Here is a 27,923-nt window from a genome sequence, read left to right as displayed (position 1 = left end):
TACTTATTCAGCTCTTCCTACAAGAAAATGATACCAAATACTCTGAGACTAAACAAAAACCTAAACCATACAGGTAAAGGCTTCATGTAAGAATATTTCAAAAAAAGTCAACACAATTTTTAAGAGAGCTTGATTTTTACTGGAAACACTAATTGTGCAACTCTCTTTAGCTCCACTGTTGAACTCCATTGTGTAGCATTTCACACTCCAGCTTTAAGACATAAGATGTATGTTGAATGCCCAAAATATTTCACTCAGTAAAATATTTTTTCAGGAGTGAACTCCAAGAACACAACTTATTTATATTTATAAGATATACAGAATACTTCTTTAACTGCCATCTTTATCCGATAAAACCATTTTGCATTTTAAAAATTAAAGTCTTCATTCAGTGAGGGCACAATAGAATGAACTTTCAGTTTCCAGATAACAACGCTTTACAATATACTTGTGTGTATATATACTGAATATATAAAAATGTATACTCAGCAAAAAAAGAAACGCCCTCTGACTTTCAACTGTTTTACTTTCAGTAAACTTAATGTGTAAATATTTGTATGAACACTAAAAGAGTCAACACCATAAGACATAAACTAAAATGTTTCACAATGTGTCCCTGAATGAAGGGAGGCTCAAAATCAAAGTACTAGTCAGTATCTGGTGTGGCCACCAGCTGCTTAAAGTACTGAGTGCATCTCCTCCTCATGGACTGGACCAGATTTGTCAGTTCTTGCTGTGAGATGTTACCCCACTCTTCCACCAAGGCACTTGCAAGTTCCTGGACATTTCTGGGGGGAATGGCCCTAGCCCTCACCCTGCGATCCAACAAGTCCCAGACGTGCTCAATGGGATTGAGATCCGGCTCTTCCACTGGCGAGGATGATCAGCTGTCCTTCCTGTCTCCCTATAGCTGTCTTAGGCGCTCTCACAGTGCGGACATGGCAATTTATTGCCCTAGCCACATCAGCAGTCCTCATGCCTCCCTGCAGCATGCCTAATGCACGCTCACGCAGATGAGCAGGGACCCTGGGCATCTTTCTTTGATGTTTTTCACAGTCGGTAGACAAGTCTCTTTAGTGTCCTGCATTTTAGAACTGTGACCTTAAATGCCTACTTTCTGTAAGCTGTTAAGGTCTTAACGACCATTCCACAGGTGCATGCTAATTAATTGATTATGGTTAATTGAACATGCATGGAAAACATTGTTTAAACCCTTTACAATGAAGATCTGTAAAGTTATTTAGATTTTAAAACATTATTGTTGAAATACACAGTCCTGAAAAAGGGACGCTTTTTTTGCTGAGTATATATACACACATACTGTACATATATACATGTCAAAGTGTTTAGAAATATTGTGCTAAATATGTTGCAATGATCTTGTTTATTAAAACAATATAAATACTATAATCTTGCCACTTGGGGAGCAGCACACTAGTACACAAGTATTTCCAACTTCAGGGATTATTATTTGTTTGCACATTTTAGTTAAAATTCTGTCTAGTGTTCCATTGTAATTCCCACAACATCTAAGTGTACAGTAGTACTAAGACAGGATTCCAGATGCTTAGTCACTTTAAAGTAATAAAACAAAGATATGTCTAACAAATATAAACATGCATTGCTGGTGTCCTTTGGTAAATGCAACTATGCATCTTTTTCACCAATATATATTCATGTTGTACAATTTCCTAGAATCTTGAAGAAGAAAATGGCACAGATAAGAGACACACACATAGAGAGACAGACAGTGAACAATACTGGATAGGAGAGAATAGAGATAAACATACAGGAAAAGGTACAATATTAGACAGATAGACAGACAGATATACAGACAGGCATATAGAGATACTCACAAAACTATCTGATAGAGATCTTCTGATCTTCCTTTACGTAACTTTAACATCCATGCTCCTGGGTTGGCTTTTCAGCTGAAAGTAACCCTGTTATAAAGATAATATAATCAAAACAATACACATTTCTATTTTGTAATATTAACAAACGCTCAATAACATTAACAGTCCGCTTTTACTTCTGATTGCCAATGCTTGACCTAATGGATCATAAATTATTAATAGAATTTCTTTTAATGCATGTGAGTAGCCAGTAAATTAAACAGATATTTTAATTAACTGATAAAAATGTATTGTATTCCTTCTTACAGAAACTGCACAAAGCAATCAACATTTGTTTTCTTCCATATCAGACAGTACAGTTTAGGTCAGAGGTGTGCTGTTGCATATGTTAGTCATAAGGCTTTAATAAAGCTAGCACTTTTACATTACCCAGCAAATAAAGAGAAATACATTCAGTGTGGAATCTGCAATAAACTTCAAAATGAAACATACTGTTTTATTTATTTTAGAACTTTATTGATTCTCGCCTCCATGTAATTCAAGCATATTTGCAAGCTTAACTATTCTTGCAAGGTATCATTATTTTCTTTTAAAATAAGCATTTGTCTGTTAACAAAAACGGTTCCATCCCGAGCTATTACAGAACAGAGCCTACTGCATGAAAACCAATTGTATAATGTTCACAGAAACATTGAAATCTAAATTCAGGAATCAATAGGATTAGATATAGTGGAATATAGATATTGGGAAAAAGCCACTGAATACAGCTGATATAGTGGTAGTAGAAAGCATACAAATTCCAAAGAGAAACAGCAGTGCACTACGTAGACCTTCATTTCAATCAGTAAAACAAGTGCTTGGAAAATTATACTTTCTGAGCAAAACTAACTTCCAAGTTAACAAATATACCTATTTCAGATGGAGGAATAGCTGTTTCATATATTTTTAATCTGGTAACCTTGGTGACAACTGATTTACTGACCTGCAATTTCTAATATTTTCTGCTCAAGCCTTGAGCAGCTGCATGCAAAAGAATAATAATAATAATCTAATTTTCTAATTTTTCTAATTTTCTAATACTTCTAAAGACTCTACTGAAATACATCAAAGGGGCATTTTTTTATTGATAATACACTTCCCCTAAAATTAATATTAATAACGCATATGCAGGACTGTCAAAGACATTACTTGCAACACATATGCATTATCTTTTTAGTCTGGGACAACTAGCAATACCTGGAAAATCATTTTGATGGCCTGAGATACTTTCAATAAATGAGGACAATGATTTGCACACGCAAAAATAGATAATGAAAAGAGGAATCCAGGAAAGGCAGTAGCAATCACCATGGAAAATCAGGATTTATGACTTCTTGAAATGACAACAAAATATAAAAAGTAACTACTAAACAAAGATTTGCTTCTGATGTTTACATATATTGGCTGAAATGAATCCTTCTGTTTAAGAGCTTCTCACATCCATAACTGTCAATTCTTTAATGCTATGCTGCAGAACCTTGGCATGACGAGTTTAGAATACTATTGTTTTCAATAGTTCAGTAAGGCTTTAGAGGAACTGTGATGTTGGTTAGAAACCCTGTGTCCTACTTTTGCTCACAAGATATATTGATGTAAATCACCTTGCACTCAAATGCTGATGCATCATTTTTAACATTTAAAAGCTGTTTGGTGTTATTATTAAACTATTGTTAATGCTTAAGCTTTTTTAAACTGTGATTCTGAAATTAAGTTTTATTACTGTATGTACATTCAATATTTATTATAAATCTGTATTCCAATTTGCTTGAAAATGCACTTCAAATATATACTATATAAAGCTAGTCCACAATGCAAAATGCAATAGGTGAAAATCCACAAAGTAGAAACCATATGTTTGTATGGTTATTTTTATATATTTTAAGCCCTTATAAACTCTCCTACACTGTTAGCATTATTAGAGTCCTCTAGACATGAAATAACACCCTTTAGTCAAAAGTTTAAACTGTGCTCCATGACAAGACAGAGATGGCAGTTCTTTCTCACAATTAAAAAGAATGCAAACATATCTTCTCTTCAAAGGAGTACCATCAGGAGCAGAGAATGTCAGAGAGAGAGAGGGACAGAAAAGCAAACAATCAAAAATCAATACGTGCTGTTGGTTTTAAGTATGCGACCGCGAGCAAAGCAGCCGCAAAGAAAGGAGCAATGTGAAGGTAGTCTTTTCAGCATTTTTAGAGTCGTCCGTGATCTTCTAGGCAAACAGCCTCTGTGCAAACAGCTCCCCTGCTCACACCCCTCCGGGCCAGAAGCATGTCAGAGAGAGTGAGAGAGACTGAGAAAAGCAAACAATCAAGCACCGCTCGGGAAGCACATCGTATATCATTGAGGAGTTTTATTTAATATGTAATACATGCTCTGATTGTAGCTTCTAAGCCATCCGCCAATAGTGTCCCTTGTATGAAATCACCTGGGCAAACAAACTGAGGAAGGATATACCATACAATAAAAGACCCATTGTCCGCATAAACCGGAACCAGCTTAAAAATCCGTGATATATATTTAGATATGCTTACATTTAAAACTGTGATGGAGGGAAGCAACGAAAGTCGGCCTGATATAGCGAGGGATCACTGTATTAAGTAGGAGTTTCTATTTTAGCCCTTTTTGATTTTTCAATTTTTGAGCAAAACCTGCAGAGGCTACGTTATCCGACATTCCCTCGATATCTTAAGCTGACAAATGAATCTAAACAACTGAATTTGGAGGATCTAGTAACAAAAATAGCAAAATTCTTCTTTGATGCCCTTATGGAAAAAGACAAAGAAAACTCTCAGTCAAGAAACCACCAAAAGAGTGGAGAGATGATGCAGTCCTCAATAAATTTTGTGAGATGTCAGCATGCATGATGACAGTGAACAACATAGCTGAAATAGTACATTGAAAAGTACAATGACATTCTGACAAAGGACGCAGGAACTGAAACAGGTCATAAAGCATTGCAAGAATCTTCCAACTTCCAACCTACAAGTGTGGAACAGTTGTCTAAGGTTCACTTCAGATGACATAAAAACTACCACATGGAGTGACCTCTAATTGTTGTTCATTTTCTTATGGAGATCAAACCTTTGACGCTGTGCCATGGCGGCTGATTCGCTTATTTTGGCAGGATGAAGATTATAGTATTACATTCTTTAAAGTCTGAATTGCAATTGCCTCAGGCACTGACATCCAAGGTTTGATAACTGTAAAGGGATTCAAAACTGCGCATACACCTGACAAGCCCCAATAAGGCTAAACAAGTGTTGTGTACTCTTTGTATTATTTGACAGATACTGCATCACATATCTATGAGCCTCTCACAACTGAGAGGACGCGGCAGATGTTTGCCAACTGGCCAACCAACCAAGTGTTACCTAGTATCGTGAACCAATGCAATAATCAGATAGCAATTTAGACTTAAAAGAATATAATATATATATATATATATATATATATATTAATGACCAACTAACTTCCCTAATGGGAGCTTTTTCTCACCTACTCTCACTTTTTCTGTTTCGATTACATTAAATTCTTTCTTAAATCAGTTATTTCCCTCACTGTTTATGCCATATTTCCAAGCCACACTGTGTGAGGCCATATTGTTTCTGGAGTTGATTTTTAGTTTCTGGAGTTGTTTTTTAGTTTCTGGTGCAAACAACAGTACTGCATACAGTAATACTTTCTATTATTAACAATAACTATGCACAGTATTACTAGCACATGATTTCTAATCTTACAGAAGTTCCTGACAAATAGTATGGAAATAGGGGTAATGAAAACCAGCTATAATAATGTGTGAATTTCTATTAAACATAATAAAGTTACATATTTTAATACTTGCTTGGTCATCATGGCATGGCATGAGTCTTGTGATGTGTTGCATGTTGGTTAAACATGCAAGTAAGAATTTCAAAGTATTCTATACATGTGACAATGGTGGTACTACTACTACTACTATTACATGCAATAGGTTTAAAGGTAAAAAGTTTAAAGGTAATAAGGTTTAATAATATATCATTTGTAATTACTTTTTATCATTCTGTCTTTCCATTCTCTCATCAGGGCAATGCCAGCTAACTCAGTTAGTTTCATATAAATCAAAACCTTTTCCAAAAATATTTATAAACAAACCAATAAGTAAATGCTAACAGCTTACCAGATTTGCCATTACAATGGTATCTTGAATAAGTAGGTTACTTTTCAGACCGAGGGTAAACTGTAGCCCTCGGGGAGGCTGCCCATTTGTTGCATCAAAGCAGTGTCCTTCAAGCAACAGATGCCCTAGTTCATACTCTGCTCTCACAAGACCATCTATCTGTAAAACATTTTGTAGAATTGATTAATAAAACATACTGCATTTAAAAATGATCAAAAAGAGGTATTAACTCATTTATTCATTCATTTTCTTCAAAAGGTAGATAGATCACACTCATTCATATCAGTTGGGAAATGTTCCAGGCAGTAAAGGACTGGGTGCAGTGCTAAGGTATGAATATGACGGCAGTCGACAGCAAACCTTACTGCTACAGACATAAATAATTTGGTAACGCTTTAGATACAAAAATAGATCTTTTACTTGTTTACTCTTATGTAACAAGACCTTAATAAAGGCTTATTATGGTTTTCTATAACACTTATAAAACTTCAGTAGGTAGGTTGTTAATCTCTGTACAATGTAGTATATTGACATGATAGTAAAATTACTTGTTAAGATGAAAGATTTACAGTTTTTATACTAAACATTGTCACAAACGTGCACATGGGAGGCAGCTAATAGGTTTGAGTAAGAGCAGTTCCAGTCATACCGGGATGTGGCAGAATGCACTGACTCTTTTTCTCCCTTTCCTGTAGACCATTCACGGGAGATTCCACCTGACCCTCTTGACGCCACTTCCAGGACCGAGCCTATGGAAGGAGACCTTGCCAGCTCCGCCCCTTTGATGTCGCTGGCCCAGGCTCAAACCAATGGCTGAGGACCTTCATGAGCCTAACCCCTTTGATCTTACTTCCTGTCTTCCCCTTTAAAAGCCTCCACATTTTCTCTATTCCCTCAGTTCTGTTTTGGACTGTTTTTTTGCACAGCAGTGCTATCATTTCAAATACAATTTGCAGTCAGGAAACCAAATAAACGGGTGGCTGCCCCAAACCTTGCTATGACTCTTTGTGGCTTTGTGACAACATGTAATATCAACAAAAGCATCTCTCAGTTAAGCCTCCTCAGACCACTCCAAAGTGAGTTTTTGTTAGAAGGTCATATTGCAGGGATGAATAAACACTCATTCTTTGTAAGAGTTATGAAGGTCCAAAGAAGTGTTAAAGTCTTGTTACATAGTAATAAATGAATACTTAAACTAAAGTGTTACCAATAATTATATAAAAGCTTTAACCTACACTAAATACAGGTAGGATGGCAAGCAGCTTATCTACAGAATTGAAAACCTTACCTCTTTTAAGTGAATGTTATCAAGGTCATATGAGCTTCGAACTGCTTCAACTAACCAGTTTTCAGGGGTAATCATATTCAGAGTCAATAAGGGAGCTTCCGGCAGTCCAATAAAATGTGCCACAGGCCCTGCTGAAATGCCTTTGTTAGCATGGAATATAATATCAGGTTCCAAAACTAAACGGTAAAAGCTGAAAAATAAAGCATTTGAAAAAATCTGTTATTACAAAAATAATAATAAGCTTAACACTACCATTTTGATCGCATTGTGTCCCACAAATTATCCAATTAATATGCAGGTGATATCAATCAGTACAATTAAAGCAATTTATTTCACATTGGTTTAAGAAATGAAAATTGTCAGCAACTAATATAAATAAAAAAATATTTAAAAAAACGAAGCAGCATTTAACTCTACAATCAATTCTTTTGATATGACTAGGGGCTCATCTTTAAGAATGCTTTTTATTACCTGCAGTGGTGACATACATTTTTTAGGGGTGATGTAAAAGCCAATGTCTCAAATGATCCATTATTGGTCCAGGAAATTTGATATGTGCAGAAATGCATCCTCTCCTCCCCTTTGTGAAACTTAATCAAAATTTGAAAAGCAATATATACTAGTATAAAAACCCTTGTTAACATAATTACTTTAAAAGCTTTGCTTTGCAGAAATAATTATTTCAGTGACAAGGGAGACTGATTTAGCACGATTGCTGTCACCTCAGGACATGTAATGTGCAACAGAAAAATAAGCCCAATTGCTCCCGCTTTTGCAGATAAACACCATATCAAGTTTAATGCTCTATTGGAAATGGATGAATGCACTCTTTGTGCAGTGAAAAATGTGCCCTCACAAAAGAATCAATAGACATTGAAATAAACATTGCTATAAACTAAGCAATTCACCTGGACTTCAAACTTTTGTCCAAAGCTCTTTGTGCATATACAAAATAGACATATTTCATGTAACAGTCAACCTACAATACCAGCCAAGTCTATAAAACAAATGAATTACCATTTAATACTATTTGTTTGTTTTACCATTAATGTACAAATGTAGCTCGGCAATTAAAAAGAGCACTGTTGAAGCTTTCACAGGATTAGTAGCACTATCTAAATGATGGTAGGACTCAGTTTACTCTGCTAGTAACTTAATGTCCATCCATTCATTTCAATAAACCCTTTTATGAACAATGCCTCATTACCAGATGCATGCCATTTTAAAAGTTAAGATTTCCTTTAAAAAATGTAAATACAAAATGTAACTCTAGTATATCTGGATGTACTGGTGTGTTTTTATTTTTTCCCATATTAAACAATAATCCATTTTGACATTGTTCATTACCCCTATTACAATAAAATGTGATAATTAATATGTTTTAATTTTAATCATTTTATTCTTTATTCTAAAGTAAATGTGGGGAAACATGTTCATGAAGTGTCTTGGTAAAGCATTTTCTTTTCATTACACTAGGTTAAAAACAAAATTAACTAAAACATTTAAATGATATTGTCATGAATTAAGGACAGTGACAGTGTAAATTTTTAAGGAAAAAAAACAAAACATTATGATTAAACTAAGGGGATAGGGCACAGGGGTGCCGTAACATGGTGGAGCACATCATGCATTTATGTGCAGACGTACATTACCTGGATAATTGTCAGACAAGTAAAAAGTACAGTCTGAGCAGAACAGGGAGAATGATAGCAGAATGTTTGGAGTGAAGAGCTGAACAAGAGACAGCAAGAACTACATCAAGTATGCACTGTGGACAAAAGGAGACAGTTTATTCGGGCCCCTGTTGGGGAGAGTAACTAATGGTGCTGAAAGGGCCGTTCCCACTGAAATGTGGTGTAAGACGGGGATTGGATTTACCTTCCCATGTATCTAGGCAGCATGATATAGCATATGGGAAGACAGAGGGCTGGTAAGGTGCATCACGGCCAAAGCCAAAAGCGGCAGAGTGGATGCGAATCAGGTGCCGTCAGCTGGGAAGGCCCATTTGAGTGAGCTGGGGAGACAAAGAGAGAACCATGATAGACTTACAGAGGAGCTTGATATTTCTCAGTGGAATTCAAAAGTATTTATTTTTAATTTTTTTTTATCTCTATAAGAGCTCTGTTTTTAAGGGGATTATTTATAGGCATTATTTATTATCTGCATTTTATTACTTGGACTTGGTTTTAATAAACATGTACTTTGCACTGACTTTGCATAATATAAATTGGTTATTGCCTGTTACTCGCTGCTGTGCCCATCTGGTTATAAATTTCTAAGGGGTCATGTGGACGGTTTAAAGATGGGTATGTGCCCCAGACGTTGACTCCCAACAGATATATTTATTACTACAACCAAGACCAACTGGTGATAAATTGCTGGCAATTTTAAATCAAGCATATAATGATATTTGATGAGAACAGTGGCACAGTGGTTAGCAGTGTTGCCTCACAACTTCAGGAGACAAGATTATAGAATTATACCAGATCATTATCTGTTCTACACTGAATTTATCCTAGGTCCCTTGGTCTTTTTCTTGCACCAAAAAGATGTGCTTACTGGAATTCTTGTTAATTTCAAATTGGCCCACTGTTGTGTACATGTGACGTACTGTCAATAGTAAAACAGAATTAAACTGGTGTGAAAGTGGATAGATGAATAGGTGGACTGATAAATGGAACAAGGCTAATTCAAAATTGAAATTAATTGCATGTGTTTACATCTAAAAATGTATACAATTGCATGTTTTACAGAACAGGGAGTTATGTTTTTCTTGAAGCAGAGAGCGGATCAGCGAGCGGAAGCAGCGGATCAGCGAGCGGAAGCAGAGAGCAGAGAGCGCGCTCCCCCACAGGCACGTAGCCCTTCGAAAGCACCCGAGCAAGTTCACCTGAGGTAAAGCCGCAGCTGACCAGTAGAAATAACCGCAGTGAGAAATTAAAGTCGATCGCTCAGCGGTGGTGGAAACTTAAAGCGACGGTGATTCAGCTCAACACGGAAAGCGCAGAAGCACCTATAAAAACGGCAAAGATGACTTCAACATTTAATGTAAGTTCTATCTGCTCTCTGCCCATCGAGGGCACGTTTATATGTTGTGTGTCCTGCAGTATGTACAGCTCAGGTTTTCCGGCCGACAGTGCAGATAGCTTCACCTGCCAAAAATGTTTAGTTAATTTAGAGTTGGTCGGGAAAATACGCGAATTGGAGGACCGTTAGGAATCTGATAGCGATTAGGCAAACCGAAATTGGATCGACTCGGTTTGTTTAGACAATTCGCTACATCTGATTCGCTTCAGTCTCTCCAGGTCCCACTGTAGTCAGTGCGAGGCCGAAATCAGCAGCACCAATTCAGCCACAGGGCAGTGGGTAACAGTAAGACGGGGTCTAAGAATCCAAAATTTAGTCCCCAGCACCCAGGTCACCAATTCGACCCAGAACAGGTTCTCAGCTCTCAGCAGCCTGTGGAAACTGAGAATAATAAAGTGCTCATAATTGGCGATTCCATAGTGCGGAATGTTAGAATTCCAAACTATGTTAAACCAGCAGTTAATGTTAAGTGCCTTGCAGGGGTCAAGATTTCTGGCATAAAGGCGCGTTGGACCGTGTTGCCGCGATGAAGTATCTACCTTATTGCTGCATGTCGGCACTAATGATATTTATTTACAGCAATCTGAGGTATTAAAGGGGAACTTCATCTCTCTATGCACCAAAGCTAAAACAAAATGTCGGAATTTAATTGTATCTGGTCCCTTACCAAGATTGTATAGAGGGGATGTGATTTGTAGCAGATTGCATTCCTTTCACTGCTGGCTAGAAACCTGGTGTGCAAATAAAAGCATAGCATTTGTGAACAATTGGGATGATTTTTGGGAAAGGCCTGGATTTTTCAGAAGAGATGGTTTTCATCCTAACTGGAGGGGATCTTATGTATTATCCCAAAATATGGCAGCAAAACTGCCTGGTTGACTGATTAGAGCACCATCCAGGCCGCAGTCATGTGATCTTAAATCACAGGCTGTTGTTTATCCCACCTGTTATTTTCCTGAAGCTGTTACCCATAATCCCTGTTGTGGGGCATCCAGTAAATTTAGTCTTGAAACAAACCATAAATTAATTGATAACCAAAAAATAAGGTGTATAATTAGACCAAGGGATAAAACCAGACACTCCACCAGGGGCATCTGTAATAGAAATTTAATTCAAATTAAAACAAAAATATATCAGTAGTTCAGAAAGAACCATGCAGTTTTAAATGCTGTTTATTGAACATTCGCTCTCTTGGCACTAAAGCTGTTTTGGTAAATGATATAATATTAAGTACAAAATCTGATCTGTGTCTTCTTACTGAAACCTGGCTTAGTAAATGTGACACTGTTCCCTAGCTGAGGCGTCACCAGATGGATACTCTCCTTCATAAGTCTAGAGATTCTGGTCGAGGAGGAGGCCTTGGAATAATTCATTGTAACAAAATGCAAATCACTCCTAAAAATTTAGGCAACTTTACATCCTTTGAGGCATTCATTTTAAATATTAAAACAGATTCCAACACAATTATAGTGCTAGTCTACAGACCACCAGGGCCATATTCATTGTTCATGACTGAATTTAGCAACCTTCTGTCTGATTTGGCTATAAATTATGATCACGTAGTTCTGATGGGGATTTTAATGTACACATTGATGTGGAAACTGACACTTTTAGCAAATGTTTTACTTATTTGTTAAATTCAGTAGGATTTTGTCAGATTGTCAAAGGTCCAACTCATAATCATAACCATACATTAGATTTAATTATAACTTACAAAGTTGAAATTCAAAATTTAAATATTACTCCATTAAATGTAGTTATTTCCGATCACTTCTTAATTACGTTTGATTTAGTTCTGCCCATGCCAGCACTCACAGATTAAAACAAAGACAGTGCGACATCTAGATTGTAATTCTGCTTCAAAATTTATAGATACCTTGAGTAAGTCGAGTGTAATTGTGGAAAACCATTTAGATCAGTTAACATCAAATGTAAACGTGGAAAACAATTTAGATCAGCTAATATCACATTATAATGTGACCTTGAGAGATGCTCTGGACACAGTGGCTCCCCTAAAACAAAAGTGATCAAAGCACATAGAAACTCTCCCTGGTTTAATGAAAATACTCGAGCTCTTAAATTAGAGTGTCGAAAACTGGCGCAGATGGAGAACAACAAAGCTACATGTCTTTCAAATTGCATGGACAGAGAGTGTAATAAATATAAAAAGGCCCTCTTTAAAGCTCGCTCAGAATACTATTCTACATTAATAGATAGCAATAATAAAAATCCTAGGGTACTTTTAGAGCAGTGGCTAAATTAACAAATGGGAATTCAGATCAACAGTGCAAAATACCAACAGATATTAGCAGTACAGACTTTATGAACTTCTTCAATGAGAAAATTAAAAATATAAGATCCCAGATCTCAGCATCACAGTACAAACCAAATACTAGCTTAGCAGACCCTGCCCACATTGCATTCAGCACTTTAATAATTTTAATCCTGTAACTCACCAGGAAGTCTTAACTTTAATTACTAAAATGAAGCCCACTACTTGTTCCCTAGATCCAGTGCCAACAAAACTAGTAAAAGTGCAATGGATGTTCTTGCAGCCTATTCTAACCATTATCAATAGTTCATTACTGCATGGCACGTACCTGATGCACTAAAAGTGTCAGTCATTAAACCTTTACTTAAAAAGTCAGACCTAGACCCACACATACTAAATAACTATAGGCCTATTTCAAATTTACCATTTCTCTCTAAAATACTAGAGAAAGTAGTCGCCAGTCAGCTTCAGTCACACCTTATGCTACAATTTATTTGAGAAATTCCAGTCTGGCTTTCGACTGGTCATAGTACAGAAACGGCACTAACATGGGTTGTAAATGACATTCTGATATCCTCTGATGAAGGAAATTCCACTGTAATTATGTTGTTGGACTTAAGTGCAGCATTTGACACCATTGACCATTCTATTTTACTGCACAGGCTAGAAAACGATGTTGGGCTTACAGGCCCGTGCTCGCTTGGTTCAGTTCTTATTTATCAAATCGATTCCAGTATGTACAGAAATGTGCAGACAGTACTCCATCATTATACACAGAAGTTCAATATGGTGTCCCGCAGGGCTCAGTACTGGGACCTTTACTGTTTTCACTTTACATGCTTCCACTGGGATCTCTCATTAGGAAACATAATGTTAATTTTCACTCGTATGCAGATGACACCCAGTTATACCTTTCATTTAAATCAAATGAAGTTTCTCCGATGTTGTCTTTAATTAGTTGTGTTAGTGAATTAAAGGAATGGATGAATGAGAACTACTTGTCTTTAAATACAGATAAAACAGAGATGTTAATTGTTGAGGGAATGACGCTGATCACAGCAATATTTTGTCGTCATTTAACTCAGTTGGAATCCCAATTAATTTTACTGAATCAGCCCGCAATCTAGGAGTTATCTTTGACTCTAGCATGTCATTTAAAGCATATTACAAAGTCGTCCAAAACATGTTTTTCCATCTTAAAAATATTAGGAAATTAAGGCGCTTTCTAAATAAACAGGATTGTGAGAAATTAATTCATGCATTTATCTCTAGTAGGATTGACTACTGCAATGCGGTGTTCACTGGCTGTTCAAACTGTTCTCTATACAGCCTCCAGTTAATCCAAAATGCGCTGCAAGAATTATTACAAGAACAAGAAAATATGAACACATAACCCCAGTTCTTAAATCTTTACACTGGCTCCCAGTTAAGTTTAGGGCAGATTTCAAAATCCTCCTTTTAACATATAAAGCATTAAATGGCCAAGGTCCGGCTTACTTGTCTGAACTTATCATGACTTACAAACCTGAGTACATTAAGATCTCAAGATGCCGGTCTGCTTAGGATTCCAAGGATTAATAAAATAACAGTGGGAGGTCGAGCTTTTAGTTACAGGGCCCCTAAACTGTGGAATGGTCTTCCTGCTTCCATAAGAGATGCCCCTCGGTCTCAGCCTTTAAATCCCGGCTGAAGACTCACTACTTCAGTTTAGCATATCCTGACTAGAGCTGCTGATTAACTGTACATACTGCATCTCTGTTGTTAGTCATTAGCACTATAACATAAGTAACATGATAATTATATTTGAATACTAACCCTCACCTATTCTGTTTCTTTTCTCGGTACCCAAATGTGGCCATTGGTGCCACGGCCCACCTGCCAAGTTGTTTGCCTGCCTATGGTAAAGTCATCCCTGATGGAGGATCACAGGAATCATGGGAAAGAGGGTCCTTTCATCGGAGCAACGTTTCAGCCGTGGCATGGCCAAATGGGAGGCAGCTAGATGGATGAGGTCTCCAGGACTCTAAAAATATCCAAACCTAATTATGTCATATCATCTACTGTTAAACCGTAATTCTAAAATTTTATTATTATGCTGTCTTAAGGAATTGTTCTGTTCTGTATATTGTATTGTATTGACCCCCTACTTTTGACACCCACTGCACGCCCAACCTACCTGGAAAGGGGTCTCTCTTTGAACTGCCTTTCCGAGGTTTCTTCCATTTTTCCTACAAGGTTTTATTGGGAGTTTTTCCTTGTCTTCTCAGAGAGTCAAGGCTGGGGGCTGTCAAAGGCAGGGCCTGTTAAAGCCCATTGGCACTTCCTGTGTGATTTTGGGCTATACAAAAATAAACTGTATTGTATTGTATTATTGTACTGTATGTTTCTCTTCCAGCAAGTACATTAAATCTTGCTATGCACGAATTCTGTTCTTGCAGATTTTCTTATCCATTATTATAAAAGTGAAACTCATTTCACAATACATGTATTCTAATCACATGTATTCACAGGCTGCAGGACAGAGCTTGGGCAAACATTAGGGGGTTGTATTCATGGCCACATGTCAATGAAAACAAATTCTGAGAGGCGTATCATACAAAAGTGACTTATGACATTGAGCAATAACCAGTCTGTAATGCCCTTAGATGTCTCGGCCTGCGCGTGTGCAACACTGAATAATTTTAACATCATGCGTCTGCACACTGGGGTTAAGCATGCACCCTCCCCTTGAATTCAGGTAATACTTTTGTTCCTTTAAATTTGTCTTTGCGTTAACGGATTTCAAATGGAATTACCATGGAAAAATCATTAATTATATTTGCTTTTTAAGCTTTTACTGTACATTGTGGTCTATAACTACTTAACTGTACACCAATCCTTTAATATTTGTTATCACTCTCCAAAATTGCTCTGTTATATTTGAATAAAAAGCTTGTAGCCACAGAAGTGTAAGGCGAGTTCAAGCACAGGTAAAATGCGCTACCGAAAGAAATCTCTTAGTCCAAAAGTTCTGTTTTAAAATATTTAGTGAAAATTCAAAGCAAATAATCCACACAAGAATAAAGAAAATAGTATTTACACACGAAGAATAAAAGGCAAAAATGAGAAAAATGTATCTCTCTAAACTTAGCTTTTCTTTTAAAACTTTAGTTATTTCTATACTTAAAGATTCTTTACTTCTTCTGTAAACTTTAAACATACACTGCAGCACATACAAAGTGCTTTGTCTTTTAAGTTACTTGGCACACAAAACATGCATGCAAGGCAAGGTTTAAAACCATGTGCCCTCCACGCCTTAGACATGGCAAGGCTGATCACTAACTGAGAATAATGTTTAGTCTGAGAGGCTAGAAATAGTTAGAATAAACCAATTCAATTCAACTTACGGTGGTTATAGGAACCTCCCATTTAAAATGCACTAAAAACATTTATATAACTTAAGTAACTAGCAAATGGCTCTTACAAAGCTCACGATCCAAATCAAAAGCCTCAAATTCCCCAAAAACAAAAAAATGTAAAAAAGTGTAAAAAGTGAGCATGTGCCAGTAAAAATTTTAAATTGCTTGCACTTCCAGAAAAAACGAAGAAGAACATGACACAGGTAGTCTGGCCATAGGGCTACATTTTGGTGCTACTTAATAGTGTTGTGTTTTGATTTTTCATTATTATTTTTGCTTCATTATTAAATAAAACAAGTTTAGAAAAAAAGTGGACAAGAAAAGTAAGTACATCTCAATATCCCTCCTGATGCCTCACAAACACAGTTCAGTTATTCAGTCGCTAGGTAAGCGTTCTTTTCAAAATGCCATTATGTCTATTGTACATGTATATGTTTTAAATGCTTATTTATATTACAGTACATTCCCATTCCAGTGTAGAAGGAAATATAATTGGTTTCCGAAAAGGAATAAAATTGCTGTGTGAACTATTTGTACTGCAACTAAACATGCACACAAGTGTTAAACATGTTATGTACAAAGTGTTTTAGATGCTGTATATTATGCAGAAGCCTCCCTGTTGGAATGTAAGTACAGGTGTTTGAGTGTGTGGACATTTTATTAACCTGATCAATAACGGACTTCCAACGGCACAGCAGCAGTTTGAGTTGGACAGTGGCTTGTGTCTCGGTATAGTACCTATAATGCATTGAACTCCGCTTCCAATGGCAATGAACTTTCTTGAAATTAATAAAGGCAAAATGAAAGCACAACTGCAGTATTCAGTTGTTTTCAACCACTTTTTAACATGTAAATATCAGTCTTTGTGCTTTCTAAAACTGCACTGATTATCATTTTCAACAACTATTATTTATTTATTACTTATTTATTTATCAAATGCCTTTATTCAAAGAGACTTACAAAGAAATTAACACATAGAAGAATGAATGTGCAAACATCAAAGAGAACAAGATATAAAAGCGAACAAATGAGAGAAGAACTATTACATAATTATACAACTAGCCTAAGAAAAAAATCAGTATTCTAAACTCTTTGTTAGTACAGCAGCAGCTATCCTGTAGGAGAGACGCTAAGTATATCCAAAATATTTAACAAAAAAGTGAGTTTTCAAAAGATGACTAATACTAGAAGCCCTGAAACCTAAGAAAAAAGCTGTAATTCCGAGCCACCTGAAATTCCTTAGCACCTCTCTTTTAAGCGTCTTTTGTTTTGCAAATGTGTCTGTTTCTATGTAAATATTGGATGACAGGAATTGCATGGCAAGAAATGTTGAATACATACATAAAACAGAAACTTTTTTCATGTTATAGGACTAATGACAAAATTTTGACATGAAGTGTATAATGTGTGAAAACTGAAGTCCAAATATCAAATAAACACTTTCACAAAAGTTTTTTCTGAGTAGGCTTCAGGGATTCTAGTGCTAAACACAAGTAAATTGGGTGAAGTACAAAAAGATAAAGGGAGATCATTACACAACTTTGGAGCAAGAATGGAGAAACATTATCTAGTTTTGGAACATATGGCAATAGGAGGGACAGTCAGCAGAGAAGCACAGGCAAAATGGAGAATTCTTTGAGGGATGTGTGGAGAGACCAAGGATTGGAGATACAGAGAAACAGACCTGATCAGAAAACTGTAGGTCATAACAAGAGTTTTTGAACTGAATCCTAGCAGCAACAGGAAGGCAATGGAGAGATCGAACCAGATGAGTAGTAGGAGTCAAATGAGGAATTGAGAGCACCAGTTTATGCTAAGAGCTCCATGGCACAGTGTAGGTTTTTAACACTAGAATCCTTGAATCTTACAATATTGTTCGTTGTCCCTGACTTCCGTAAATTTTCCTGACATAAGCCAAGAAACTCATAGATCCTTATCACTGTGGTAATAGCCCGCTTTTGTTTTGCAAATGTGTGGTTTAGCGGAACGCAACCTGCTACACACCCCCCACATTAACACTAGAATTACAGAGCCTACTTAAAAACTCATAAATCCGTCCCACCTTAAATCGCTTAAAATCATTCACAGCTCTCCACCAGCATCTTTTTGTCATCTAAATGTGCTGATAAAATCAGGCTGCAAGCAGCCGGCTATTGAATCCCCCCACCGACTTAGAACGTGCACAAACTTCTCCCAGCTCATGCCTTGATTGATTTTCTGGGAGTGAAGTGGAGTTATAGAGTGGAAATAATAGATTGTTGTTTGGAACATACGCATTTTATGTCTGTTCCGTTTCTATTCCGCCTCTATGCTCAAAAATACATGTGTAATGCCACAAAAAGTGCATGCAGACATGTCCGTCAAATAAATAACATCTACGTTTTGAAGAAATTATTTCATGACACGATTTAACTTTATTTATTTACTTACTTCCTAAAGCCTAAAGTCACAAGTAGTGTGCAGAGGGCATGCTCAAAACTGTGTGTAATGGCACAAAAAGTGCCTGCTGACACTTTAGTATAGTATGCAAGCAATGGTATGTGCATTCTTGCTCCGATGTAGAAGGGAGCTGAGTTTACCTCTGTTACAGTGCGTCTATGTGCAAACATCAGTGTCAGATGCGGGGGTGAGGTGTGTTTGGGCTTGTGAACATGGCTGAGATAATAAAACTGACAAAAAACCAAAGCTAACCTTTAAGTATCATAAATTACACGGCTGTTACATACTGAAATCAAATGTATGTTTTACTCTAAAATAGTAAGACTAAGAGCTGTTTACTTCTCAAACGGGTGATGCAGGATTGAACTCGCAACCTTTTGATTCCTAGTCAGCAGCTGATTCTATTGCCACAGAGGCAGTCACAATCAAGGGTGTCAATGTCGCATGTTAAGGTGGCTTTTTGTTTCTGCAGTTATATTTTTGAATAAAAGCGCAATTGTTGTGTTAGATTTGTTCCTTTTGTGAAAGTATTTGTGTGATACTTCAGGCTTCATACATTATATAGTTTATGCCTACATTTTGTCATCTACTAGTAGAATATAAAAACGCTTTCTGTTTTAACAATGTGTTTACACAGATTACTGTAGAAACGGAACAGACATGAAATGCGTGTGTTCCAAACAACGATCTATTATTTCCACTCTAAAACTCCACTTCACTCCCAGAAAATCAATCAAGGCATGAGCTGGAAGAAGTTTGTGCACGCCTAAGTTGGTGGGTGATGGAATAGCGGCTGCTTGCAGCCTGATTTTATCGGCACATTTAGATGACAAAAGACACTGGTGGAGAGCTGTGAACGATTTTAAGAAGCGATTTAAGGTGTGGACGGATTTCTTAGTTTTTCAGAGGCTCTGGTAATTCTAGTGAGCTTACAAGAAAGCTCCCCTTAAATCCATTCTCACTTCTTTGTCAGAGTCTTTGTCCTGTAAATGTGTCGATTAACAGCAAGCAACCTGGTATCTCATCCCCCCGCCCACTGCTGCAGTTCATTTCACAAAGAAGTTTCACAGTGCTCAGTGTTTATCTTCAAGTGAAGTGCTGGAGCTTTATAGGGTAAAATAGTACATTATCATTTCATGTGTGCTCCGTGTCAACAACAATCTATGTAAAACGTAGTTAACACAGAAACGTTTTTCATGTTTTAGTAATAATTAAAAAATATGTAGATATGAAATATATAATGTGTGAAGCCTGAAATACAAATATGAAATAAACATTTTCACAAAAGGTACAAGTATAACAAAACAAGTGCACTTTTATTCAAGAATTTTACCAAGAAAATAGAAAGCAGGTTGCTGTAGGCGGTTGATACGACAGCTTGCATGGTGCAATGCTAAGAACTGCTGCCTTCCAATCAAGAGGTTGCGGTTTCAATATCAGCTGCTTCCATTGCTTTGTCATTTTCAGTAGTGAGCTGCTCTTATTGTTAATATCATACAATAAAAGAATATATTTGTTTTGTGTTTGTAAATTTAGTTAAAGTTAGTGTTTTTTTTTTTTTCAGTTTTATTTTCTCAGTCACGTTCAAACTCCCACACACCCCCCGGATCTGACGCCGTTTTCAAATAAACACATGGTATAACAAACAAACTTATTTTGTAAAACGTCGTTGAACTATGCAAAATTATATTCATTTGCATACCTTCATGGTTGTAGTTAGTGACCGCGTTTTTTTGTTCTGATCTTGGACAGTGTCCACATGTTGCTGCATGTTGGTATTTCTTTTTGAACTCCAGGACATGCAGAGAACAGAGCTTACCAAGCCATACACCGTCTAGATCTAAACACTAGCGTGGTGTATGTGGCCAAAAAAGCATTCTCGTACCATTGCTCGTGATACTAAAGTGTCAGCAGGTATTTTTCGTGGCATTACACGCGGTAATTTGTGAGCATGCTTTGACGATCAAACAGAGGAAGCTCTGCAGTATACTTGTGACTTTATGCTGTAGGAAGATAAGTAAATAAATCAAGATAAGTAACATTGATCTGACTTTTATATAAGTAACATATAATTACTTCTTACATAAAGACAATCACAAACATAATCACAAACATGAGTTTGCATGATATGTTAGCTGAGCTCTGTAAGCCATGCTGTTTCTTTTGAACCTTTACAAGTATTCCATACATTTACACCAGTCTGTTACAGACTCAAATCAAATGTATGCTTTTATTGTAAAAATAGTAACAATAAGAACATCTCACTACTCAAAAGGATTATTTTGGGAGACATTACAACTCAAACCCAGAACTTTCTGAATTGGAGTCAGCAGCTCTAACTGCTGTACTACCCGAAGTCAGGACAACAAGCAACAATAACCTGATTTCTTTTTCTTTAGGTATAGTCTTGGAAAAAAGCACATTTGTTCTGTTATACTTGTATCTTTTGTGAAAGTGCTTATTTGATATTTGGACTTCAGTCTTCACACATTATACACTTCATATCTACATTTTGTCGTTAGTACTAAAACATGGAAAAGTTTGTCTTTTTTACGTATGTGTTCAACATTTCTGTCATCCCTACACTTATACAGATCTTTGTGGACACGTAATACGCGCGAAATGCATGTGTTCGAATAATGATATATTTTTTAACCTAGGTACCTGAGTGACTGATAAACAAGGCTTCATCTGTGAGAGGTTTTTGCAGTTTCTCAGGCGGTGGGGGGGATGGTATAGCAGGCAATTTGCTGCTTGGGATTATCGACACATTAACAAGACAAAAGAAGCTCAACGGAGATGTGCAAGTGGATTTAAGGTGGGCCAGATTTACGAATTTTCTCGTAAGCTTTGCTAATTCTAGTGTTAAGTCAGATGAAGGCATCGCCATGCTACAATCCTCACAGCTGAAGTCTGTATTGAAGTGTTTATCTGGCATGCATTTGTAAGGAATTATATAGGTAATGAAATATTGTGATTTGAAATACAGGCAGTCCCCTGGTTATGTGCGAGATAGGGACTGTAGGTTTGTACTTAAGTTGAATTTGTATGTAAGTCGGAACAGTTACATAAATTTAAAAAATGCTATGCTGTGTTGACCGACTGTAACCAAGTGCTCTACCAATGAATGATGGAGTTTCACCTCTCTCTGACCTTTTTATTACTTTTACTTTATTTTCAATGGTGATGTTTTTTCTCTTCTTTACTGTATCACCAACACTTGCACTTGGGTCACCGCTTGCAGTACCAGCCCACCGAGAATGAACAGGGCAGCCGTTATTGGTGGTGGGTGTGAAGTGAAACCACTTGCTGCCGGGAGCTGCCCGAGGGGCACCAGCACTGCGGGCAGCAGAAATTGTCCCCCTCTAGCCTCCGGCCCAGCCACGCTTGCAACGCCCCCAGACCAAAGATACGGAGCGGCAGTTACTGAGGCGCATGTGCCGCAGCTGCAGCCTCGTTCATAAGTTGTAGGTCAGATGTTTGTAACCTGGGGACTACCTGTACATACATTTCATGTGTGTTCTGTGTAATGACAGGAAATGTGAGCCAAGAAATCCTGAACACATGGCTAAAACAGAAAATGCTTTCACATTGAAGTGTAGGAGGTGTAAAGACTGAAGCCCAATTATCCAAGAAACGCTTTCACAAAAGATGTAAAAACAAGTACGCTTTTTATTCAAGAAAGAGAAAAAGAAATTGCTCAAATGATATAGTTGTCACAATGGTAACACTGCTCTGTCACAGATCGCGAGATGACGCAGTGGATAAACTACTGCTTACCAGTCTCGAATTAATAGGCTCAGATCTTGTGTTGTCTCTGCATTTAGCGCTTTGAGCAGTGTGCTGCTATTATTAATGCTTAAAAAAACATACATTTGATGTGAGTGTAACATCCTGTGTAAATTTATGGTACATGTAAAATATGTTACTGTTCCTCATACATGGACATTCACATCAACATATCAATTTGAACATTTTTTTTTTCAGTTTTACTCTTGGGTTCTTGAATAAAACAGAATTTGAACGATTTTTAATCAGTTTTATTCTTGGATTCTTGAATAAACCTAAATTTTACAAATGACATGTTGATGTGAATGTCAGTGTGTATGAAAAAGTAACATCCACTATAGACACATGTGCCTTGTGACGATGCAGGTCCTGCTCCATGCTCCATCTTGTTTTTTGGGAGATCTCCAACTGAACACCATTGGTAATGTAAAAGGATGGGCTGGTCTGATGGGGACAAATGAAACTGAGCAAGAGGATGGTGCAAAAAGGTGCAAGCACCTTTATCAATCAAATTTAAAAAGTGTTCAAAACAGTGCAGTGCTCCAGAATATCAATAAATAAATAATCCATAAAAAGGTAAAAAAAAATCCAAATGTTAAAAACAAGACTAAAACACAAGAATAACCTGCAGTCATTGGAGCAACACTAGTCAAACACAGCTCCTTCCCTAGTCTCTCCAGCTCACCCAAGGTTTGCTCAGCTGAAGAGACCCCCTGCCTTAACTGCCTCAACCGGGTCTGCCAGGATCACTCTGGGTCGGTTGTCCTCCCATCTTCCTTCGCGACACGTGGTCATCCATCAGATCCCCTAGGAAGGATTCCAACTCAATCAAACCCACTCCTTCATACTGTCAGTGGGCAGTTGCCCATCCTCTTAAGCCAATCCTTCACCCACATGGGACCCCTGAATGTGCTGACCTCTCTCATCCATCCGGCTGGCTCGTTTCACTCTCTGTTTTCCCTAATGTGCTCTTGCCTCTCTTTCTCTTTTATAACCCTTTTCTCTTCTTCCTTCCCTCTGCACTCAAACCTCCCTATTTATAATGGGGACTTGGGCACAGGTGTGGCGATTAGCAGCTCCCAGCATCAATTACGGACATGAATGATTCCAGACCTGTGCACTTCAGTGTGGGAAACGCCCAAGCCCGTGCATCATGCTCTGGGAACCAGCCGACCACACTACCATACCCTCCTGTTAAGTGAGTGTGGCAATTTTTATTTAAAATTGGTCGCTCATTTCGAGCCACAAACCATAATACCACATGTCTGTTTGCTCAACAAGACACCAAGAAAAAATGAGTTAACTGCTTTTGTGTGTCTACTTTTATCCCTTCAGCCGCTTTTACAAGTACCATAAATTTACAGGATGTTACAGACTCACATCAAATGTATGCTTTTATTATATAATAGTAATAATAATAGCAGCTTACTACTCAAAATGGTAAATGCGAGGAGGACCTGGATCAAACCCATCATCCTACATTTACACACATCGTTAGAGATATGGAACATCCATGAAATGAATGTATTCCAAATTACAATATATTATTTACCTATACAATTCCAGACACCTCTACCCCACATAAACAGAGACTTTTGCTCTGAGAATTTTGCATCTGATTTGACTTCATCTGCCTCGGTGGGGATTTGGTGAGCAGGCTGCTTGCTGTTTATGCCAAAATGACACATTTTCAAAACAAAGACACTGAGTTTTAAGGGAATTTAAGGTGGCCTGGCATAATGAATATTTGTCGTAGGGCTTCAGGGATTCTAGTGTTAAATAGATAATCATGTCCCGAGACTGTGCAGGCTTATAACAGATGGAGGTGTGTGCATGACAACACCACTCCAGGGTTGATTGTGCTGCTTGGCTGATTATGCATTCACATGCAAATGTGAGTGGATCAGTCAGGTGCAGAATTCACACCTTGGAGTGCATCACAGGGTCATATTTGCACCTAATCAGACCATATAAAAATCCTGCAGGACAGAGGGAAGGGGGAGAAAAAAAGAAACAAGAAACAAGAACAGAGAGGAATGGAGGTTAAAAGGAAAGAAGAATAGAGAGAGAAAGGATGAGTGAGAGGCAAGATCGAGATATGGAAAAGAATTGGAGCTAGGGGTGGCCATCCTCATTGAAAAGAGCCTGGGGCTGAAGTAAGGGCCACCCTATTAAGCAATGCTGGGGAGTAGGAGAAGCCATTATGCAGAGATGTGTGTGGCTCCAGCACAGCATCCCATGGGTTCTGAAGGCCTGGCAATGGGGACATGAGTCAGGAATTTAGGGTAGACTACACCTGTCAGTTGGGCATCTCCTCAGCTGAAAGAGAGAAAATCAGTGCCTGAACAAGGAGCTATGGAATATACAATTAGTGAGGAAGAGTCTAATCTTCCCCATATTATGAAGAAAGAAAAACAAGAATGGGTCATTAAAGATATATGTTCAATGAATGAAAGCTTACAAGTACATCTGTTTCCTTATATATATATTTTCTCAAAATCATCCTAGTTATTTACAATGCCTATGTACTTATTTGTACAAGTGTAATAATATTTAATGTTGAATGAATAAATGTAGGGCAGGAACTGTCTTAAGGTTACTTGAAGAAAGTTTTTATGCAAGCAATATGTGTATGCATATATTAGGTTACTTTCATTAGCCTTGGTAAGTGCTATAATGAGGTTATATTAAACAAAGGTTTAAGGCACTTTTCTTAATATGATTAGAACATTATTATTAAATTAATAAAAAGGTTTTGAAATAGAAATGAATGGGCTAGAACATTATTATTAAATTAATAAAAGGTTTTGAAATAGAAATGAATGAGCTAGAACATTATTAAATTAATAAAAAGGTTTTGAAATAGAAATGAATGAGCCCTTAATCTATACTAATCCGGTTTACCTAGTTTTGATCAGAGAGCGGTGGAGAATGACACAGTAAAATGGGCATCCTAGGTTGTCAGTTCATTGCAGGATACATACATACTGTACAAAAGTACCCAAATTCTCTTCAGCACATAAAATAATAATTTACTCTGATATAATTAACAACATATCTATTTTATATGAAAGGAAACATTTTTCAATGCATAACTTAACCTATGATGCAATCTCAGGCTATATTTAAACCTGAGGAAAACAATTCTACTGACCATGCTTGCTATGTCAACTATTTACAAAAGCAGAAATAGCAGGAGGCAAAAGCAGGGTATACAGAGAATTAATGTTAATTAGGGGCCTTTTAAGTTGTTTCTCTAATTTACACAGGATATCCCAGTTGCCTTTTTGCACTCGAATATGTTAAATTATGATTCATTACTTCCCAATCAGCTGTGACTGAAGCTTCAGAAGAAATACCCAAAAGAATTTTAGAATAAATATACATAATATGGCTTTTCATACACAAAATAATGCTTTTTCAGATATTGTGCAGGTATATATTTTATATTTTACTAGGCGTACCTTTGTATTAAATTTTGTCTGCTCTCAGTGTTTTATCATTTGAAGCTTCCAATAATCTTCTGACCTTATGTTCGCAACTTAATCTGCCCTCAGTACAGATTTTATATATAGGTGAAGGAACAGGAAATCAGAATATAATGAAGTTAATAAACAGCTGGCTTTGGATTTTGCAGCACTATTATTGGTTTTTTTTCAGATGGTCTACGAGGCATAGGCTTGTATTAAAAATACCATTGACCTCTGGGTGCATGCCCATATCAGAAATTTATTACATTTTGCTGCTCACCTCTTTAGTGGCATCTCAGAAAGCTTGGGCTTGCAGTTCATAAAAACTGCAGTTCTAATTGATCCTTGACCAAGATGTAGAAGAGAAACAAAATATGTCTTAAGAATACAATGTTAAAAGAAAAAATATATTAACAAACAGGAATTACACAATAGCTGAATGTTTTATTAAAAATAAGCTTTTGCAAAAATGATTTTAGTGTTTTGATTATAATAAAATATTTTTATATAAAAAATATCAAATTTATCTAACAATGTAGTAAACAGAAACTGCTTAATAAGTAACTATTTTCTAGCACAAGATAGTTACTAGAATGTTTCAATTCAGTTACTTGGAAAAACAAAAAAAAAATCAGCAATCTAGCAATTTAGGTTTTGAACTTAGTTTTAGAACAAGTTAATAGACCCTAAACAAGCATAAATGCTATCTATGCAATTTAAATATCAAGTTTGTGGAACAGCTAGAAAGATTTTTATAGAATTCTAATATTTCTTTAAAATGGTTAAAAAACAAAGTGGAGTCATAAATTCAGTTTACCAATAAACTACAATCATAACAAAAGTCTGTTTTATGGTTGTGGGAAAACAGAGAGATGAACCTGAAACCATAATGAATGTCAAGGAGGTGATGGTACATAGATACATTGTTGTATTAAAAGATCAAAAGTCAGAGTGGTCTCCCTAGACTTTCTCGTATACTTAGATATGGGAATGGATATTTGAGGAGCAAACCGCAAGACAATGATTATATTTTTATATTGTGTACATTAAATAACCATTAACAACAATAAATCAAATAAATAATTATTATAAAAGTAAAGTTGAATAAATTGAACTCTGCAGCTGCATGGAAATGGTAAAGTACCACTTCAGGTTCCCGGAGATAGCCAAATGTTGATTGAAATCTATGTTTTGTACTGAATATTTGTTAGCAAAATTTGGTAGACCTAAGGAAAGCATACACAAGTTATCATGTTTACACACAGAGACAGACATAATTCCAAAAATGGTATTTTGGACACAGGAGGTCTAGAATGTCAAGATTCATCAAAATCTCAAAATGGAATTTTTGAGGATTTCAATACTTTCCTATACTTCATATATGAGAAAGTCAGGAGGTCTTAAAATCGAGATACATCAAAATGTCAACATTGAATGTTTGGACATTATAATACTTTCCTTTACTTGAGAAAGTAAAGCGCAAGTGTGGAAAAAGCAAATGAGCTACATTAATAGACAAAAAATAACATAAAAAATAACCCTAATGCCTCTCTGAGACTTCTTAAATACTGAGTCAATTCATTGTTTAAAAATACTACACAGTTTTGTAGCATCAGATGTAGTATTGGGTCCTGAAGGAAGATATGTAATGGTCATGGAGACTTATCTAACTGTAAAATGATCTTGATAAATGTTTATGCACCTAATGTCGATGATAAGGAATTTATACAAAATTTATTTGCATCCATTCCCAATCTGAACACTCATAAAGTTATAATGGCTGAGGACTTTAATTGTGTTCTAAATCCACTTTGGGTAGGACTTCTTCCACAGGGGGAACGGCATCTAACACTACAGAGATAATTACAAAGTTTATAACTGATCACAACTTATCAGACCCTGGAGGTTTTTAAACCCAAATTCAAGAACATATTCTTTCTACTCACCAGTACATCATTGCTACTCAAGGATTGATTACTTCTTTATAGACAATAACTTCTTGCCTATGATTAAATCTTGCACACGATGCTTTTAAATGACGTTTAAAAATTGTTATTTCTAACCATGCACTTAGTGATTGGCTAAAATTACTAAGCCCCATACATATCTCAAATTCTACCTAACAA

The 27,923-nt window shown here is 36.6% G+C and overlaps 1 protein-coding gene across 1 annotated transcript; it reads right to left on the bottom strand.

Annotated features, from left to right (window-relative positions):
• Positions 1 to 1,889: 1,889 nt before the first annotated feature.
• LOC120519483 (UDP-glucose:glycoprotein glucosyltransferase 1-like) lies at positions 1,890 to 26,175 on the bottom strand (the record flags this gene model as incomplete). Its single annotated transcript, XM_039742482.1, has 4 exons — positions 1,890 to 1,943; positions 6,055 to 6,213; positions 7,343 to 7,532; positions 26,078 to 26,175. Coding segments are annotated over 4 exons (501 nt in total), but the record flags the coding sequence as incomplete, so codon positions are not given.
• Positions 26,176 to 27,923: the final 1,748 nt, after the last annotated feature.

Source organism: Polypterus senegalus, unplaced genomic scaffold (assembly GCF_016835505.1).
Source record: "Polypterus senegalus isolate Bchr_013 unplaced genomic scaffold, ASM1683550v1 scaffold_3510, whole genome shotgun sequence".
NCBI classification, from domain to species: domain Eukaryota; kingdom Metazoa; phylum Chordata; class Cladistia; order Polypteriformes; family Polypteridae; genus Polypterus; species Polypterus senegalus.
This window is presented reverse-complemented; position numbering and strand designations above follow the sequence as displayed.